General features: G+C 45.0%; 1 protein-coding gene across 7 annotated transcripts in view; it reads left to right on the forward strand.

The window, feature by feature from the left end:
- The window catches only part of MYO5B (myosin VB), a 303,840-nt gene that overhangs the window by 17,240 nt on the left and 266,882 nt on the right, over nucleotides 1–19,718 (forward strand). For 3 of the 7 annotated variants that reach the window (XM_083702548.1, XM_083702550.1, XM_083702551.1), the window contains exon 1: nucleotides 7,176–7,251. The exons of the other annotated variants lie outside the window; for them this stretch is intronic. In XM_083702548.1, the coding sequence (XP_083558674.1) occupies nucleotides 7,210–7,251 (42 nt within the window). In that variant the 5' untranslated portion in view covers nucleotides 7,176–7,209. Of the gene's footprint in view, nucleotides 1–7,175; nucleotides 7,252–19,718 lie in introns of those variants that run through there. 7 annotated transcript variants of the gene reach the window in all.

Raw genomic sequence — 19,718 nt, forward strand, 5'->3', positions numbered from 1 at the left:
ATGCTGACCGCATGACCCAGAAACTGTACGCTGGCTCCCTCGGCCAATAAAGCGAGATGAGCGCCGCAACCCCAGAGTCGGCCACGACTGGACCTAACAGTCAGGGGTCCCTTTACCTTTACCTCATGTTACGTCCGCTTCATGTTGCATTCTTTCAGGTTATGTCCCGTGGCGACCCGGAAGTACCGGAAAGGGTTATGTCCAGGTTTCGCCGCTCGCGCATGCGCAGAAGCACAAACAATGTCACGCTCATGCGCAGAAGCAGCGAGTCGCAACCCATGCATGTGCAGATGCGCCGCTGCGGGTTGCGAATGGGCCTCCGGAACGGTGACTTTGTGTGTGACTTTGATTTTTGAGTTCTTTTTTAGGGTGTGTGTGTTATTGGATAAATTGCCGTGGATGCCAGCCGTACACTTTTAAAATATCTCTGCGTTTAGTTTCCCAAATGGTGCATGTCAGCAACTTGGTTCCAGATATTGCACAAGAAGTTTAAAGTGCCATCTGTTGTGTGCTGGTTAGGTTAGGTTAGGTGTGTGTCTGGGTGCCTTTAGTCCCTATAATAGCAAGAAATTGCCAGAAAGTGGGGAAAAACCAAGTTTGTTCCTTTTTTATTGCAGTATTTTATTGTTGGCAAGTCTACGACTTCCTTCCGGGTGGCTTGGTGATTGCTGAGAGACATTTTCCCTTCCTGAACCTGTGTGACAAGAGAGAGTTGACGTAATGAATACAGCGCCATTTGTTGTTTCTCTGGAACATTGGTTTGCATAGTACAAAACAAATCTTCATTTGAAACGTCAGGGAAATGTCTCCGACGCTGGCAGGGATGGTGCTTCTGAGCTGCTGGAAAGGAGGGCAGAGACCAATGCAAAAGAGTTAGGAACATAGGAAGTCATGCCAGAGGTGCATTTAGCAATGTATCCTCCAGCATCTCCCCAGGATTTCAGACAGGCCTCTTCTCTCTCCCATCCCTGTCTGGAGATCCCTGGAAACTGACCGTGGGACCTTCTGCAGCCACTGAGCTCTACCCAAAATTTCCTGGTGGTGCTGTTTGTAAAGAGGAGACCATTGGCCAGTGAGTGTTAACTGGTGCACGCTGAACTCTGGAGGGAGCCGCAGAGACAGGATGGTGTTCAGGGATTCCTGGGCAGAATTTTGGCCTGGCAATGAAGCTTGCTGGAAGGACACCAGAGGGCAGACTCACCTTGCCAGTTTCCCCATTTAGAGGTCAGTGTTCAAGGGATGTGTGGGAGGGCCAAACAGGTGAGGAATCCCTACCATCCTGAAGAGGCAGGTGTGAGAAGCATTTCTGGAAGGCAGGTTAGCCTAGGCTGCTTGGCACTCGTGTTGCCAGGAGGAGAGATTTGGAGGACGGACTGCCTCAGGAGGTTCTTGGGGGTGGTGGCATATGAGTGACCCATGAAAGATGGCTGGGAGAAGCAAGGTTTTTTAAATATATATATATATATATGCCTATGGCTCTCTCTTCCTCTTTTTCCCCAGTCAAGGAAGAAAAACTTCTGCCATAGGCAGCACGGTGCCTAAAAAGACCCTTAGAAATAGTGTTGGCCTGCCTCCCATAGTTGTGTGCATAGGAAAGCATGTTGCTGTTGGGTTTCACTAGCCTTGGTCAAACTCTTGCCCTCTAGGCATATCTGTCAATTTTTCCCATTTCATGCGAGGAATCCCATTCGGAATAAGGGAATTTCCCTTATAAAAAGGAAAACGTTGACAGCTATGCCAGTGTGGTGTAGTGGTTAAGAGCGGTACAGTGGTACCTTGGGTTACATACGCTTCAGGTTACAGACTCTGCTAACCCAGAAATAGTACCTCAGATTAAGAACTTTGCTTCAGGATAAGAACAGAAATCGTGCTCCGGCAGCGTGGTGGCAGCAGGAGGCCCCATTAGCTAAAGTGGTGCTTCAGGTTAAGAACAGTTTCAGGTTAAGAATGGACCTCCTGAACGAATTAAGTACTTGACCCGAGGTACCATTGTAGTCTCGTAATCTGGTGAACCAGGTTCGCGTCTCCGCTCCTCCACATTCAGCTGCTGGGTGACCTTGGGCCAGTCACACTTCTTTGAAGTCTCTCAGCCCCACTCACCTCACAGAGGTGTTTGTTTTGGGTGAGGAAGGGAAAGGAGAATGTTAGCCCCTTTGAGACTCCTTCAGGTAGTGATAAAGCGGGATATCAAATCCAAACTCCTCCTCCTCCTCCTCCTCCTCCTCCTCTTCTTCTTCTAGGTGTACAACTCCCATCAGCCCCAGCTGTAGTCCAGAACACCTGGAGAGAGCCAGGTTTGCCAAGACTGGTGTAGGCCTCACAATAATCTCATAATTATGTGTGTTGCTACCAGGTTACACCAAGGAATACTAAGCCACGTGGTTGTTGTTGACTAAATGTGCTTGTTCTACAAGTCTCTCTCTAATCTCCTCTCTGCTCTTGCGGCATCATAACTTGGAATATCTTTTCTGAAGCTGTCTAGATCACCCGTTGCAATTGAACAAATCGCTTAAGTCTTTTAGGCCTGTGCTTTTCCTGCACCCCACTCCCTGGTAAATAGATGCAAGCTTTGAGTCCATTAGACTTGATGCTCTCCTGTTCACTGGTAACATATTCCCTCCCAGTTCCCCCTTGGGAAAGGCGTTTATACAGCTATCATAGGATAAGCAAACCTCGGCTATTGATTTTTTGCTTCGGCTCGTGTGTCGAATAAGTGCATCTGAGGTAAGAATGATCCTGCCAGGAGCAGGGGCCGACTCAACTCTTCCCCAAGCCACTTGCAATGTTTACAAAAAACATTAGTGAGGTCATCTCAGATGGATGGAGCTTTCGCTTTCCTAAAAAATGCTGTGGCCTATAAATAGCTCAAGCCAAATCAGCTTAAAGGTAGAGGTAAAGGGACCCCTGACCGTTAGGTCCAGTCGTGGCTGACTCTGAGGTTGCGGCGCTCATCTTGCTTTATTGGCCGAGGGAGCCGGCGTACAGCTTCCAGGTCATGTGGGCAGCATGACTAAGCCGTTTCTGGCAAACCAGAGCAGCGCATGGAAATGCCGTTTACCTTCCCGCTGGAGCGGTACCCATTTATCTACTTGCACTTTGATGTGCTTTCGAACTGCTAGGTTGGCAGGAACTGGGACCGAACAATGGGAGCTCACCCCGCCGCAGGGATTCGAACCGCCAACCACCTGATCAGCAAGCCCTAGGCCTAGTGATTTAACCCACAGCGCCACCCGCATCCCTCAAGTCTGCTTAGGTGTGATAAAATACCTTATCTATGTAAACCAGAGTTGGACATAACAAGTAAATCATGGTTGGGACGTTCTCTCCACTTTTTATATATGCATTAAACCACCTCTCTACTTTACCTGAACTACTTTAAAGTCCCAAACTTTGGTTTTCTGACTTGACTGCGGAAGTATTCCAACAACTTTCAAATCCCTGTGAGGTTTTTTTTTTTTGGGGGGGGGCTACCTACTTATTGTAAGATGTACTATTTCAGTATCCGCAGTTCCTGTATTTCAGGTCTTATAACACACCCTAGACACCTGCTTGTTTGTGTGTCTTCTGAACAGAAGCTTTATTGTGTTAAAATGTTTGCATGGCTGGCTTCTATAAGTGTCCCCAAAAGTTAGTCTGCATTTTTGGGTGCCACGGTCATAGCGTGGGGTATGCCAGAGGAGCCAGGTTTTTGAGGGGACACGAAGCAGGCATGATATTTGAACATTTCCCAACTTAATTTGCATTTTATTAATGGTAAGTGGTCATCCATCTTTGCAAAAATCGTTCAGATAATACAGTTGTTTTCTTTCCCAACTGCTAGTTTTGAAAATCGGGTAGAACTGCAGTGGAATAATGGTCAAGAGGCCTGGGACTAGAACCTTTGCCCATTTGTAAATTGTAATTGTGAATGGATTTGTAAGCCAGTGTAGATAGTGGAATTTATTTGGTTGTTTTTTGTTAATAGTGTATTCGTTTTACAGGAACATCCATCTATTTCCAAGATCTCTAATGCACAGTTCTTCCCTGTCCTAAAGCAATGGCTCTCAGCATTCTTTGTAAATGTGGACCACTCAGAAACAGCTGGGGAACTCAACAGGCCACATAATATATTGATTTTTAAATTCTACGTGTCAAAGCACATAATAAATACCTCACACTTTAACAACTTTTTACTTCAGGGCTGTCATGAAGTCCAAAAGCAGCGCCATGTCATAAAAGTCATAGGCTTCTGGGAAGAAGCTCAACGGATAAATTTTTAAAGAAAAATTTGTAGACTGCACTAGTGCAATATTATGAAGATTATGGCCCTTGGACCAGAGGCCTGTTAGCCTGTTGGATAATTCCAGCCCTAGTGAAAATAGCCTATATCTCTATAGTTGGGGGTGGGGGTGGGGACTTCAGTCTGGTACAGGGCCAATTAAGGATATTTTTGACTGTTTTGCAACCTTTCCACGGACCACCTGAATGTGGAGTTCATACACCGCTGTTTATAAACCACTGATCTCAAGGGATGACAAGGCAAAATGGTTCCACAGAATGTGTATAATCACAACCTTTTCAAAACCCATTTGCAGAACTGGAATATAAATATTGAAATACTAAATAAAAAACCCCAGCTACTAACTTAAAAAAACACCAACCCAGCGACTTCAGCGCTGCTGTGATGCAGATTCCAGAGACCGCTTGTGACAGGAGTTGAAAATAAGATGTAGAGAGCGTTCCCAGTACATGCATAGAATGCATTACCACCTTGTGTGACATCAATGAAATACGCTGCGACAGAAGTGAGAGGCGGCGCAGGCATTATGGGACTCCAGGGATTTGCTGCATTGCTCCTGTCTTGAATTACAGCTAAGGATTTCCTCCTGTCAGGAAAGTGACAGCTGTAAATAAATAAATCCTGCCTGCAGCCAGCCTTCTGTACAAGAGAGAGTATAGGGGAGGAAACTCCCCTTGGCTGTGCTGGTTCAAATGTTACAGGGATTATTATTTTTTTTTAAAAAAAAATAATAATCAGATTTTTTTTATTTAAATCCGATTTTTAAAAAATTTAAATCCGATTTTTTAATTTAAATTTAAAACTGATTTTTTGATTTAAATTGGATTTTTAAAATAAAATGCTTTTGGAGGGAAAATGTTTCTAAAGATAGTTTCCTATTTAAGTTACATTATAGTTCAAAGGCTACTTATCAGGAAATAAGGATTTTTCATGTGTGCTAAAACTCAGTCTAAGTTGTTGTTTTTTAAGTTTAATCACATCAGTTAACAAACATGGATACATATGCTATAATGTTACTGCTTTAGTTAAATAAATTGTTTAAATTGTTATTAAGGAAATGATTGATGTTTCTCCTTCCATTAAAGTACAGCAGGAAAGTTGTTCAAATATAAAAAGTTAACTTATTAACTCTCACAATAATTTCATAATCATCTGTCTATGTATTTCTAATAGTATAACCAAATCCGTAATTTTTGATAAAAAAAAAACTTAGGCTGAGTTTTAGCACACATGAAAAACTTAAAACAAATCCTTATTTCTTGATGAATAGGGCTTTGGACAATAATGTAACTTAAATAGAAAACTATCTTTAGAAAGATGTTTTCCTCCAAACGCATTTTATTTTAAAAATCCAATTTAAATTTAAAAATCCAATTTGAATTTTAAAAATCCGATTAAAAATAAATAAATAAAAAATAATTGTTTTATATCCACCCTGGCCCAAAGAGGATCCCCTCCGCCCTGGGGGGGGGGGCCACTGTCTTTCACCAGCTAGAGGTTTATTGAGGCTGCTCAGAAGAGGCAAGGGGAGCCTTCCGAGCCTCAGCTGAGATACTAAATTAAGCCCCCCCCCCCTGTGCCTCTGGTTCATGTGAACCGGATCAGTGTGGGGGCTTGCTCAGCTGAGTCACGGTTTTCCCGCGCATCAGCTGTTAGCCAGGAGGCTGAAGAGCCTCAGCAAAGCCCTGTCGCACCTCCGGCTCACGAGGAGACCCTCTCTGGACCCTAGTAAAGTCTCCCCTCCCCTCCCCTCCCCTCCACTTCCGGGTAGAAAAGGCAGTGGCCATAAAAGCGTTGACGTGGAATGTCTGGATATAAATATGAAGAGATAATGGTACAGTGGTACCTTGGGTTAAGAACTTAATTCGTTCCGGAGGTCCATTCTTAACCTGAAACTGGAGGTCCATTCTTAACCTGGATATAAATATGAAGAGATAATGGTACAGTGGTACCTTGGGTTAAGAACTTAATTCGTTCCGGAGGTCCATTCTTAACCTGAAACTGGAGGTCCATTCTTAACCTGGATATAAATATGAAGAGATAATGGTACAGTGGTACCTTGGGTTAAGAACTTAATTCGTTCCGGAGGTCCATTCTTAACCTGAAACTGGAGGTCCATTCTTAACCTGGATATAAATATGAAGAGATAATGGTACAGTGGTACCTTGGGTTAAGAACTTAATTCGTTCCGGAGATCCATTCTTAACCTGAAACTGTTCTTAACCTGAGGTACCACTTTAGCTAATGGGGCCTCCCGTGGCGGCGGCGCGATTTCTGTTTTCCTCCTGAAGCAAAGTTCTTAATCCGAATTACTATTTCTGGGTTAGCGGAGTCTGTAACCTGAAGCGTCTGTAACCTGAAGTGTCTGTAACCTGAAGCGTCTGTAACCCGAGGTACCACTGTACGCTCCAAGTCTCTCTCAAAATGGCAACCAGGTTCCTACGGACTCCTTCGGCTGCAACCCAGCATCCACCACACACAGTCGAGACTTAGGGTTTCTGTTCTCATCCTGAAGCAAAGTTCTTAACCTGAGGTACTATTTCTGGGTTAGTGGAGTCTGTAACCTGAAGCGTCTGTAATTTGAGGTACCACTGTACTAATATTGGGAATGGCTGCAGCTTGGAGCGCCTGCTTTGTCAGCAGAAAGTCCTGGGTTCATTCCTGAGCATCTCTAGGTGGGTCTGGGAGAGAGCCCTGCCTGAAATAGCTGGAGTGTTCCTGCCAGTCAGGACATTAGACATTATGGAACTGGATGGACCTCAGTAGAAGGCAGCCTCCTGTGCTCCACAGGTAAGCCTATTGGCTGTGTGGGTGGGGTGGAGCTCACTCAGTCAAGGGCCACCTCTCTCCAAGGAAGGAGGTGCTGCTGAATATAAATGGTGTGGCCAGTCTGGAAAGATGCATCAGCAGCCCTGACCAAGAGTCCCAGCATGCATAAAATCATCAGGCTGCTGCGGAAAGGAGTCAAGAAGGTAGGCAAAGTTCTCATGGAAAATACATTTCCTGTTCTGCTTGGCCTCTTCCTAGGATATGATTATTTCTGAGTAGGCGTTCAGCACTTGCTTCTAATCATGGAGGGAAAATTTCCCAAGGCTGGTGTCAGCTTTTGAAGAGCTGTCCTCAAAAGGCACATTAGCTGAAGCAAGATTGAACTTTAATCTTGGGAAATGCAGTGGTCTCTGTGAACCTCTCGCAGTTGTTGTTTTTTTGGAAGTGGGGTTGTAGAAGTGTAATCTAAGGACTTTTCGCTGGCTTGTATTATTTAATGAACTGCTTTCCGTGTTCCTCCCAGCACCATGGATATACTGGCAACCATCCGCGAGCTGGAAAAAGCAGCTCTAATTTGTCTGTGTTGTGCATCGTTAAAGCAAATTATGTTAACAGAGCTGCTGCCAGGTTTTTGGGAATGGTCACTTCCTGTCCCATTGGATAATATTCTCTTCCAAGTAAGAAATTCAAATCCATGATTCAGCACCTTGAAATCCTGCATTGGATTTAAATGTGGGAAATACTTATCCGCTTTGGGATGAAGTTATATTTTGAAACTTCAGGATGTCTAAGTGTCCTTGAACATCATGAGGGATAGAAACTTGTGTTCTTTTCTTAGTGAAAGCTGAGAGTCTCAACAGGGTTCAGCGGTATATGACTCTGCAACTTGTTGTTTTTATTGCTGTTTTGAGGTGGCCTAGTAAACGGCGTTTCCATGCGCTGCTCTGGGTTCTCCAGAAGCGGTTTAGTCATGTTGGCCACATTGCCCGGAAAAACTGTCTGGACAAACATCGGCTCCTTCGGCCAGTAAAGCAAGATGAGCACCGCAACCCCAGAGTCGTTCGCGACTGGACTTAACTGTCAGGGGTCCTTTACTTTTTTATTGGCAGCTGCAGGGGCAAAGGAGAAGATGGAGTTGTTTGTGGAAATATAGGGAAGGGCCATAGCTCTTGTCTGAAACCCTGGAGAGCCACTGCCAGTCAGAACTGACAGTACTGAGGTAGTTGAGCCAGTGGTTTGACTCGTTATAAGGCAGCTTCCTGTGTTTCTGTGCCTTGGGCCTAGGCAAAACCAAGATTTGTGCTGTGGCCATTATTTTGGTTTTTGGCCCTTCCTCATCCCACCAATCCATCTTGAAATGGTAGAGAGCTCTTTGCTCTGTCTTGGAGCTGGAGGACAGAGTTGGTGTCCACTTGTTCCAGCTCCATCTTTTCCCTGGGAGAAGTTGCACCAGAAGTCTTTGGTCTGGGTTCAGTGTTATGTCCAACCCACAAGCAGGATATCAGCGCTCTCCTTCTCCTCATCTCCAACAATGGAGGTAGAACATTGGCATCCAACTTAGTAGCCATGGATGGCCTTATTATCCTCCACGAATTTGTCTAACTGCTTTTCAAAGCCACCAGAATTGATCCCCTACATTTTGTGGTAGGAAATTCCATAACTTAACTCTGTGTGTGTGTGTGAGAGAGAGGAAATGCTTCCTGTTGCCTCTCTTGAATCGCCCAACGTTTGGTTTCATTCAATGGCCCCTGAGAATGACCAGCTTTCTAGTTATTCTACTGAGGAAATGCTTCTAAGTGGATTACTTAAACTCTCTGCCCAAGCACTTTTCTCCCTTTTTTTGCCACCTCCATGTTTCTACCTGAAACACTTTCTCCCAAGTTGTCCCCTGCCCCTGGTAAGCTGTCATGGCTTCCCACAAAGAATTGTGGGAACTGTAGTTTGTTAAGGACGAAGAGAGTTATTAGGAACCTCCTCTTCCCCTCACAGAACTACAGTTCTCAGGAGTTCTCCGGAAATAGGGATTGATTAGTAAACCACTCTTCTCTGTGAGGGGGAATCGGGATCTCGTAACAGGTCTCAGGACCCTTAACAAACGATACCTCCCATTATTCTTTGGGGGGAAGCCGTGACTGTTTAAAGTGGCATGATACTGCTTTAAAAGTATCTTACAGATACAGTCATACCTCATGTTACGTCCACTTCATGTTACGTTCAGGTTACGTCCTGCTGCGACCCGGAAGTACCAGAAAGGGTTACTTCCGGGTTTCGGTGCTCGGCATGTGCAGAAGCAGCAAATCGCAACCCGCGCATGTGCAAACGTACCACTGCAGGTTGTGTTCTTTTCATGTTGGTAATGGGCCTGCGGAACGGATCCCGTTCGCAACCAGAAGTACCACTGTGGAGCTTGACAGTGAGGGGAAAGCAAGATAAATGTGTGAGGATGCAGTTAAGACTGACTGTGTTTCTCCTTGGCTCAACTAGATGAGGCAAAACATTTCTATTTAGGCAATTTATTATGAGAATAGCTTAGTTGGTAAAGTATAAAACTCTTAATCTGAGAGTTGTGGGTTCTAGCCCCAGATTGGACAAAATATTTCTGCATTGCAGGGGGTTGCAGACTCTTGTGGTCCCTTCCAACTCTACAGTTCTGTGATTCTAAGTATGCTTTGCGGATAGTTCTGTACATGCGATTCTATCATTGGGATTGTGCTGTGCGGTTTTCTAAAAGTGTCTGGGGAGCGGGAAGAAGCAGGCCAGAAAATGCTTTCTGTAAATAGCATGTGAGATTTTCACCGAGGTTCTTCTAAAACCAGTTCTTAATCTGGTGAAAACGGGATTCATCACTGCACCCCCCCTTTCTCTTTCTTTCTCTTCAGAGAAATACTGCAAAGCAAAAGGCGCATTAAGTCCAAACCAAGAAGTTCATGTATAACCAGTCCGGCAGCCTGCTTGTTGCTTCTCTGCTTCTTTGAGTGCCACCCGCCACTTTGCTTAGTCACAGCTTTTGAACAGGCGCAAGTAGGTCAGCTGGAGCTAAGCAGCCTTGTGAAGCATGGATAGTATTTCCAGACCAGTGCTGTGTGGAACTGAAGCACAACACCCCCTCTTTTTACTATGATTTGGTCTGGAGTGCTTCGGCTTTGACAGTCCGGTAGCATGTGGAACTTGCTGCAAGTCCCACCCCCACCTTGAACATTTCTTGCCTGAACCTCTTAGAATCATAGAGTTGGAAGGGATGTTGAGGGTCATCTAATCCAACCCATTGCAGTACAGGAATATGCAGCTGTCCCATACAAGGATCAAACCTACAACCTTGGCGTTATCAGCACCACGATCTAACCCACTGAGCTATCCGCTTAATTCCCTCTTGCTCAACGACACAACTATGGAATACTCTTCAAAGTGAGGCCCACCCGTGGCCGACTTCTAACACATTTTCACACCAGGTTAAACCTTCCTCTTTCCCCGGGCAGATGGCTTCACCTTAGCTTGGTCCATATGCTGTTGATGTTTCTACTGTTCTGTTACTGATGGGATTCTTGAGGTGGTTGTTTTGTTAGTGTTTCAGATTTCATAGATTTGTAGAGTTGAAAAAGAAATCTAGTCCAACTCCCTACATTGCAGGTATCTCAACTAGAGCATCCATGACAGATAGCCATCCAACCTCTGCTTAAAAATCTCCAAGGAAAGAGAGTTCATCACCTTCCAAGGTATTGATTGCCATAGTTGCAACTCTGCAATTTGATTCAGTTGCCCAGAGACTATTTTTGTCTGGTGGCAAACAACAACTCGCCCCCAACACTTGAGCATCTCTTGCTCTTTCTGCACCTGGGCTTCACAGATTCATCTTTAGGAATATAGGAAGCCACCTTCAATGCAGTAGGATCATTGACCCATCTCACTCTTGTTGCTCACACTGACTGGTGATGACTTTCCAGGTGTTTGACTAAGGATCCTATTGCTACCTGGTGATGTCAGCGACCGAACATGGGACCTTTAGCTTGATATTAAATTCTGATCTACTGTTCCTCCTCTTACCTCTTAAAAAGTTGCTCCAGAAGATTGGGAGATCTTCCAGAATGATGCTCTGTGTCAGTAAATCACACCGTTTGAAGTTGGAGTCAATTCTTTATTAGCAAAAACATGGTCTCCACAGACTTGGCTGAGGGTCAGGCCTAATGAGCACAGCAGCTCATTCCCAGCTAGCCTTCATGGAATCAGTTGCCGGGATTGAAAGTGCCTGCCTCTCCACAGCCCTCCTCTTCAGGGCTTTCCCCAAACAATCAGAGACTGTGCCTGCGTGCAGCCTGTCGCTGCTCTGCCCATTTCAGCCCTCTTCTGGTTCTGCTCACTAAGCAACTTCCCATACCTCCTCCTCCCAGTTTTCTCCCTCTGACCACCCATCGTTGTCCCACTCACATGGCTCTGAGCCTTCTCTCCTTGGTGGTTCCCCAGTTGCTTCCTCCCACCATCCCTCTGTGTCCAACCAGCCCATGACATCCCGATGCAGTGCAAGGTGCTGTAGATGGAAATAAAAATTGAAAAACTCACCTTGAATTTGTAGAAATCAGCCCTTTTCATACCAGCTTGTCTATCGATTTATGGATTTATCACTAGCTTTTTCTAATTGATATTCAAAGCGACTTATGACCAAATAATTTATATTGCCTCCCATTTTATTTTCAACATGAACTTTATTTTCAGAACAAGTTTTGGGAAAGTACTTGGTCTCCAAAATGAGATTTCGATCAGCCTTAAATTGTCTTTGGAGCTGAATGGCGGAAGATAGGATTTGTATAGGATTTGTATGTGCTTTCTGAAATACAGGTGGAATCACTGCTATCTCCCCGGAAAGAGTATTGTTTTGTTGATGTAGAAGGTAGAGATTTAAAATGTGCTGCTAGAGTATATTTGAATGAAAATGCTGAAAATCATGTCAGTGGTGAAAATAGAATGTTTTTCAGATCAGGTTGCCTTTTTTTAGGGGGGGTGGGAATGAAAAAAAAAATCAAAAACAAATTGAAGGCTCTGGAGATGGAAATAAGTGTCTGTATTTATTGTATGAAAAACACCTCTCCAAGATGAGATTTAAAGGGATGCTGCATGCTGGGTTTGCAAAGGGTAGGTGTGGGAAGCAATATTGGCTTATAAAGCTGTGAATTGACCCAGCGGAACCATCTGAATGCTCTCCACTATTCCCTTTCTGCAATAAAAGGATGTCAAGTCAAAAACTGAGAAAGAAATACTTTAAAATGCAGTGCATAACAATAAAACCACAGGAGAATCAAGTTTGCGAAGTACTTAAGCGTGATATAATTAAGAGCTTGAAGAAAAGCTAAGGTGCAGTTTTCAAGAGCATGGCAGAGGTGCAAGAGCCCCATTTTAAAAAAAACCAGGGCTAAGCTCTTAAGTATTTCTGACACCCAGTTCCTAAACCGGCTAGGTGACAACGTAGAAGTTAGGCCCGTTGATCTCAGTGATGCGTATTTTAGATGCTTTCAGTGCTGGCATCGCTCTTTAGCAGTGGGCGGTTGCAGCATTTAGATAGGGTGGTGTCTCAGCAGCTCTTGTGCAAAGTTAAGCGCTTTAATTTTACTATAATGGGTTTGGCATTGAGGCACGAGCCTGCGCTTCTCAGCACACTTTGGAAGGTGCTTGTCAGTGTGTACATAGCTGTGACTTTTTCGTTACCTTGCTTTGTTATCTTGCTTAGTGCAGGTGGGGCTGATGGAAGCTGTTGTCCAAAACACCTTGCGGTGTGCCAGGTTTGGGGAGGAGATAGTGTGGCAGATCGAAGAGCAGCTATGGTGTAACTTCTGAGAAATACCTGTGTGTTAACTCAGACATTCTTAGGGACCATGTCAGGGAGCAATCATTCTGATAAGATGAGGAGTGATGGTTAACCTGGCAAAATCCAACTGCTCTTCATGGTACAAATTCTTGTACAGTTTCTCAGCAACTATCTCGCGTCTTAGAAACTGGGATACAAGAGCTATTGCAAAAACAAAATGTCACATTTTTTAAAATTCAGAAACACTTTTTATTTGTTTTATTTTATTTTTGAAAAGCATGAACTAAAGACCTGCCTCTTTTAAAAAAATATATATATATTTCAGCACTTTGTTATTTTTTAGATTTGGAGGAAAACATACAACTTTTGAGATTTACAAAAAATCCTATGAAAACATTGCCCAGTAAACAACTTAACTCTAAAACTTAACATAACTAGACTGGCTAGCCTCTCTAGTAAGTCGGTTGCCAGTCCGTAGCCTTTAAGTACCGTACATAATTTCATCTGGGCTCCATATCTCAGCAGCATGAAGAATGGAAAGATTGTCTCCAGGCAGAGGGCCTTCTTGGTAGTGACGTCCTCCCTTTAGATGTCAGGGAAATAAACAACTACAGTACCTGACTTTTAGAAATCTGAAGGCAGCCCTGTTTAGGGAAGTTTTTAATGTTTGATGTTTTATTGTATTTTTACTATTCTTCTGGGAGCTTTTCAGAGTGGCTGGGGAAATGCAGCCAGGTTAACAACCTGCCTCTTTTGGTGCCATGCAAGCCAGGTGATCCATGAGGCACCAAAGACATGTGTCCTTTGGTGCTGCCCTACCCCACAGATCAGCTGATTTGCGCGTGTATTTTGGTGCCATGCTGCTGAGTGAATCAACTGATTCACGGGGCAGCGCAGCACCAAAAGAGGCATGTATTTTGGTGCTGACTGGTGCAACATTGCAGCCACGCCAGCAAGGCAGATCCTCTGCCACGGAGCTACCACAGTCCTTCCCTATTAAGGGAGGGGGATCACTTCAGACACCCACCTGTCAGTTTGGAGCTGGCACTGCTCTGCTTCCCCCGGCTGAAAGCAAGCTGTTGGCTGAGCCCACACAGAGGCTGGATCCAAAATGGAGCTTTGACCTGCCATTCTTAATAGCTGCACCAGTGGAACTTCTGCCTGTCATGCAAATATTAAAGGTGCGGGAGAGCAAAACCAATAAGCAAGTGAAACCAACCACATGGCATATCTAGTTGCACATTGTATCTGAGCCAGTAGCAACCTACCCCAAACATCACATTGTTGACTTGCATGAGTTTGAACAGGTGTACCTGCCAAAGTTTTCCATGTTCTCACAACTCATAAAGGCATAGGAGTTGCACTAGGGTAAATTGCATGTTGCAGCAGCATGGAGCGGGGGCTAGAGTTTAATCTTTGTCCTTCTCTACAGGGAAATACAACTCTGTAGTTGACATTTTTTGTTTTGTTTTGCTGTTATTGCATGTGCATATTTCCTAAAGCAATGTGGCATATATTCTGCAAGCTGTGTCCTAGGCCCAGAGCCCATAAATTCAGCTTGCAGCTTAATGAATTGGTCCCTTATCAAGTAAATCATGAGTCCTGGGGAATTTATATGTCTGATTGCTTTGCACTTTTCTTTCTGTTTACCTAGCCTTTGTCTCCATTACTGTGCTAATAACACTTAGATTGAGATTGGATGCACTCATCTAAATGCTGTGGGAGCTGTGGGGGTTGATTGGTCCCTTTGAGCATATCATCCCGCAGAACATTGCCTCTCTTTAAATCTTGTGGAAAATAAAGAGTTGGCATGTAAGACCTTTTTAACAACAACAAACGCCAGGTGCATTCACAGACATCAGGTCACCACTTACTCATAGTGCTGTATCCGTTTACTTCTCACTCCAGCTATTCCATTAAAATTTGCTAAGATGTAAAGCCCTCAATGAGAGTACACCCCAAAGTCAACAAGAAAATTCTGTGGGTGTCCAGTGTTCTATTACCAAATCCAAAAATGCCCCCCAAAATTGGGGGGGGGGGGGGTTGCTCCCTCAACAGAAAAAGCCAGAGTGGCTTTATCTGTGGCTATAGCAGAAACAAGACCCCTTTGGGGTGTTCATGCTGTGGGATCTTCCATTTCAGGCTCAGGTTGTATATATGTTTAAAACCTAGACATACCTAGACAGCATCTTAAAAAGCAGAGACATCACCTTGCCAACAAAGATCCGTATAGTTAAAGCTCTGGTTTTCCCCGTAGTGATGTATGGAAGTGAGAGCTGGACTATAAAGAAGGCTGATTGCCAAAGAATTGATGCTTTTGAATTCTGGTGCTGGAGGAGACTCTTGAGAGTCCCATGGACTGCAAGAAGATCAAACCTCTCCATTCTGAAGGAAATCAGCCCTGACTGCTCACTGGAAGGACAGATGCTGAAGCTGAGGCTCCAATTCTTTGGCCACCTCATGAGAAGAGAAGACTCCCTGGAAAAGACCCTGATGTTGGGAAAGATTGAGGGTGCAAGGAGAAGGGAATGACAGAGGACGAGATGGTTGGACAGTGTTCTCGAAGCTACCAGCATGAGTTTGACCAAACTGCAGGAGGCAGTGGAAGACAGGAGTGCCTGGTGTGCTCTGGTCCATGCGGTCACAAAGAGTCGGACACAACTAAACGACTAAACAACAACAACATCATAAAGACATCAGAGTCTCCGCTGTGCCTCATTTTCAAAAGGAAACACGAATCCCTGGGTATCTCACACCGCTTGGAAATTGGAGTCGTGTTCCTATCATGCGCGTTTTGAAACCACAGCATTTTGAAACCTGCGGAAACTTTTCAGAGAACTACAGTTTAAGAAGTGAAAGAATGCCATCGTTATCCCAGGACAGTGGTGCCTCTGTACAAATGCCTCACATTACAAACGCTTCAGGTTACAAACTCCGCTAACCTGGAAGAGTTACCTCGAGTTGAGTTCTTTGCCCCAGGATGAGAACAGAAATCGTATGCCGGCAGCAGGAGGCCCCATTAGCTAATGTGGCACGCCTCTAGTTAAGAACTGTTTCAGGTTAAGAACGGACCTCCGGATCGAATTACGTTCATAACTAGAGGTACCACTGTAATGTGTTCAGGCTAACCAGATCCCTTTGAGAGAGGTTCAGATGAAGGCTCTTTTTGATTACAAAATGGCATTTGGGAGCTAAGAGGCTCAAGCAAATTTTCAGTCTTTCACTGATTTGCTAAAACAGTCCTCCATGAATAATTTAGTTGTTATATTTCAGCAGTAAGGAGTGTTTAGCTGGTGTGATGTGACCAGTAGTATTTTCGCCTGAAGCCCTATGGATTATGTATGGCCCACTTGTGCCTTTTTTATCCCAGGGACACAAAGGCATTCAAGCAATCTGTAGGCGAGCAATATTCCCGATTGTGTGTTGTTTAGGGAAGTTTTTCATGTTTGAAGATTAATTCTGTTTAATATTCTGTTGGGAACCACCCAGAGTGGCTGCAGAAACCCAGCCATATGGGTGGGGTATAAATAATAAATTGTTGTTGTTATTGTTGTTGTTGTTGTTTTTATTGCTCTCGATTAAATTTGTAATTAAGGCCTTTAAAACTCAGAGGTGACATTGATTAAGAAACCAGAGGCCTGTTTAGTCCAGCATCGTGATCCTACAGCGGCTAACCAAACCGAGTTAACATCTGGTTCTTGCATTTGCAGAGATGGAAAATAAAGTAGCCAGTTTTATCCTTCTCCTCCCCCAAGGCTAGGAGTCAGGTTGAAATCTAAAGTACCTGTCCTGGAACATCCTCATATGATTGTCTACTAGCTCCTTCCACATTTTAAGACCCCCCCACACACATTGTAAAGGTAAAGGTAAAGGGACCCCTGACCATTAGGTCCAGTCGTGGCCGACTCTGGGGTTGCGGCGCTCATCTCGCTTTATTGGCCGAGGGAGCCGGCATACAGCTTCCGGGTCATGTGGCCAGCATGACTAAGCCGCTTCTGGAGAACCAGAGCAGCACACTGAAATGCCGTTTACCTTCCCGCCGGAGCGGTACCTATTTATCTACTTGCACTTTGACATGCTTTCGAACTGCTAGGTTGGCAGGAGCAGGGACCGAGCAACGGGAGCTCACCCCGTTGCAGGGATTTGAACCACCGACCTTCTGATTGGCAAGTCCTAGGCTCTGTGGTTTAATCCACAGCCCCACCTGTGTCCCAGCTCACACACATTGTAGAGCCCTTTAAACTAATTTAGATTCAGTTGTATTTGTTTTGGGAGTGGTTGCTGCTGCTGCTGCTCCCTGCCTGTCCCATAGTGGTTTGGAAGGAAGGGAGTTCACAAAGTGCTGCTGGTCAATTAAAGTTCCCTGCTTGTCATTTTAGGAGGTGTTTGGGGATATTGTGCTCTAATCCTCTTTTAAAGCCAGTTTTGGATTAGTGACGCAGTTCAAAGAACCTTGCATGTAGCAGCAGGCTGTGAACCCAGGACTAGGCATCAAACTCCAGCTGCAAAATTAATTGTTGGTGCTGGACTACGGATGGGGTGTAGAGGGGAAATGCCGTAAGTTTGCCAGCAAGAAGCTTGCCTTGAGGCATCATGTACCGTATTTTTCGCTCTATAGGACGCACTGGACCACAAGATGCACCTAGTTTTTAGAGGGAGAAATCAAGAAAAAAAATATTATTCCCCCCCCAGCCCCAAACAGAAAAGAAGCCAAGGCAGCGAGCGCGATCCATCCCACTCGCTGCCTCGGCTTCCTCTTTAGCCTTGTGCATCCTCCCCCTGCTGGAGAGGCTGCGCGCGGCTATGGCAATTCCCCCACCTCCCGCAAAAGCCCACAGGAGCCGCACACACTTTTAGGAGCGTGCAGCTCCTGCGAGCTTTTCTACGAGGAGGGGGAAGGGACTGATTGGCCACGTCAGTCCCTTCTTCCTCCTGGGGAAAAGCCCGCAAGAGCCGTGCGAAGCTTGTGTGCAGCTCTTGGGGGCTTTTCCTGCCCGCCTCCCCCCTGCATTCACTCCATAGGACGCACAGTCTTTTCCCCTTAGTTTTTAAGAGGGAAAAAGTGCATCCTATGGAACGAAAAATACGGTATTTGGTTCCTGTGTTTCCTGTGTGCCCCCTCCCCAATTCCTTTCACCCACTTCATGTTGCATCTTTTTATATTGTAAGCCTGCCTTGTTCTCCTGTCGATATGTAAGCCACTCTGGAAGCTTCCAAAGACTTGCGTATAAACGGTTTAATTAAGCAAGCAGAAGCAAATTAGAAGAAAACGAGCTCTGCTAGTTTGTTTGTCTCTGTGGTAGATGCAGTAAGTTTGGGCAAAAGCCAGAAGCTTTGGAGATGGTCTGCAGAATTGCATTTGTTTTGAGTCAAGCTGGAACTTCTTCAGAAGAAATAATGCAGACATTCAACTAGAGGACATCTTCAAATAGAGGACTGCCCTTGAGTGCTCACTGGAAGGACAGATCGTGAAGCTGAGGCTCCAATACTTTGGCCACCTCATGAGAAGAGAAGACTCCCTGGAAAAGACCCTGATGTTGGGGAAGATGGAGGGCACAAGGAGAAGGGGACGGCAGAGGACGAGATGGTTGGACAGTGTTCTGGAAGCTACCAGCATGAGTTTGACCAAACTGTGGGAGGCAGTGGAAGACAGGAGTGCCTGGCGTGCTCTGGTCCATGGGGTCACAAAGAGTTGGACATGACTAAACGACTAAACAACAACAAGTCCTTGGTAAAGTAGGGCATCTGGGCACCCTAAGTCTTGACTGTGTGTGGTGGGTGCTGGGTTGCAGCCAAAGGAGTCCATAGGAACCTGGTTGCCATTTTGAGAGAGACTTGGAGCATATCCGCACTAGAGACTTGAAACTGGCTTGGTTGTCCCTAACACTTAATTCCCAGTGTTGTCGCTATTTTGTAGTTCCCAGGATTCTTTGGGTAATAGTAAGAAAAATTATAAAATGGAGTTTGAAGTGTAGGTACACCGTTTGAATCTGGGTTAAAAAGATGTTTTGATATTTCTTTCTGTGACAGTATAATAAAAATGAATGTAAGCCACCCGTTGGTTTAATGGCTGATGGGTCAAAGCCTTCACCATGTGGCAGAGGTGGATGACGGGTTAAGGCAAATGTGACTCCTGGTTGTCCAAGAAGTCTTAATTACCTAGGGCCATTCTGTCAATTAAGTCTCACGCTTGCCCCCAGATTAAGGAAATGCCATCCCATGAGCATGCGTGTGTCAGATTCCACTTCGCTCAGTTCGTCATATTTAAAAGATTTGCATGAGTGAACTATACCTAGGTGTGTGTCAATGCATTCCTAAATGAGAACCACTCCCGTTTGTGGCTGTAATAATCCTTTATCAGTTTTGGCTTCTACTGCTGTGGTTGCACACATCCTGAGCTTAAAACATGACTTCCTCTTGGAAACTGCCTTAAATGTTTTCACTCAGCGTGTTTACTGGAAGGCACGGCGTCATCCTATATAGGCCATTTGTGAACTCGTTCTCCTCATCTGGTCAGAACGGCTCCATCCACATACAGGAAAGAGTTACTGTTTTGCGTTAGTGCCCCAAAAATTAACAAGAAGAAAAAAAGAGGGGAACTAAAGTAGGGGAAGAACCTCCAAAACAGCTCACAGAGGATTGAACATGCTCAGTGGGCATGGAATGCTCACTGATGGTTAGGGTGGCAGAAATCCAGAGGGAGAGGAAAATGTAGGCATAGGCAAACTCAGCCCTCCAGATGTTTTGGGACTACAACTCCCATGATCCCTAGCTAACAGGACCAGTGGCCAGGGATGATGGAAATTGTAGTCACAAAACATCTGGAGGGCCAAGTTCGCCTATGCCTGGGAAAATGGAATGGAGTAACCCATCTGG

The sequence above is a fragment of the Podarcis gaigeae genome (genome assembly GCF_964106915.1).
Source record: "Podarcis gaigeae genome assembly, chromosome: 11".
In the NCBI taxonomy this organism is placed as follows: Eukaryota; Metazoa; Chordata; class Lepidosauria; order Squamata; family Lacertidae; genus Podarcis; species Podarcis gaigeae.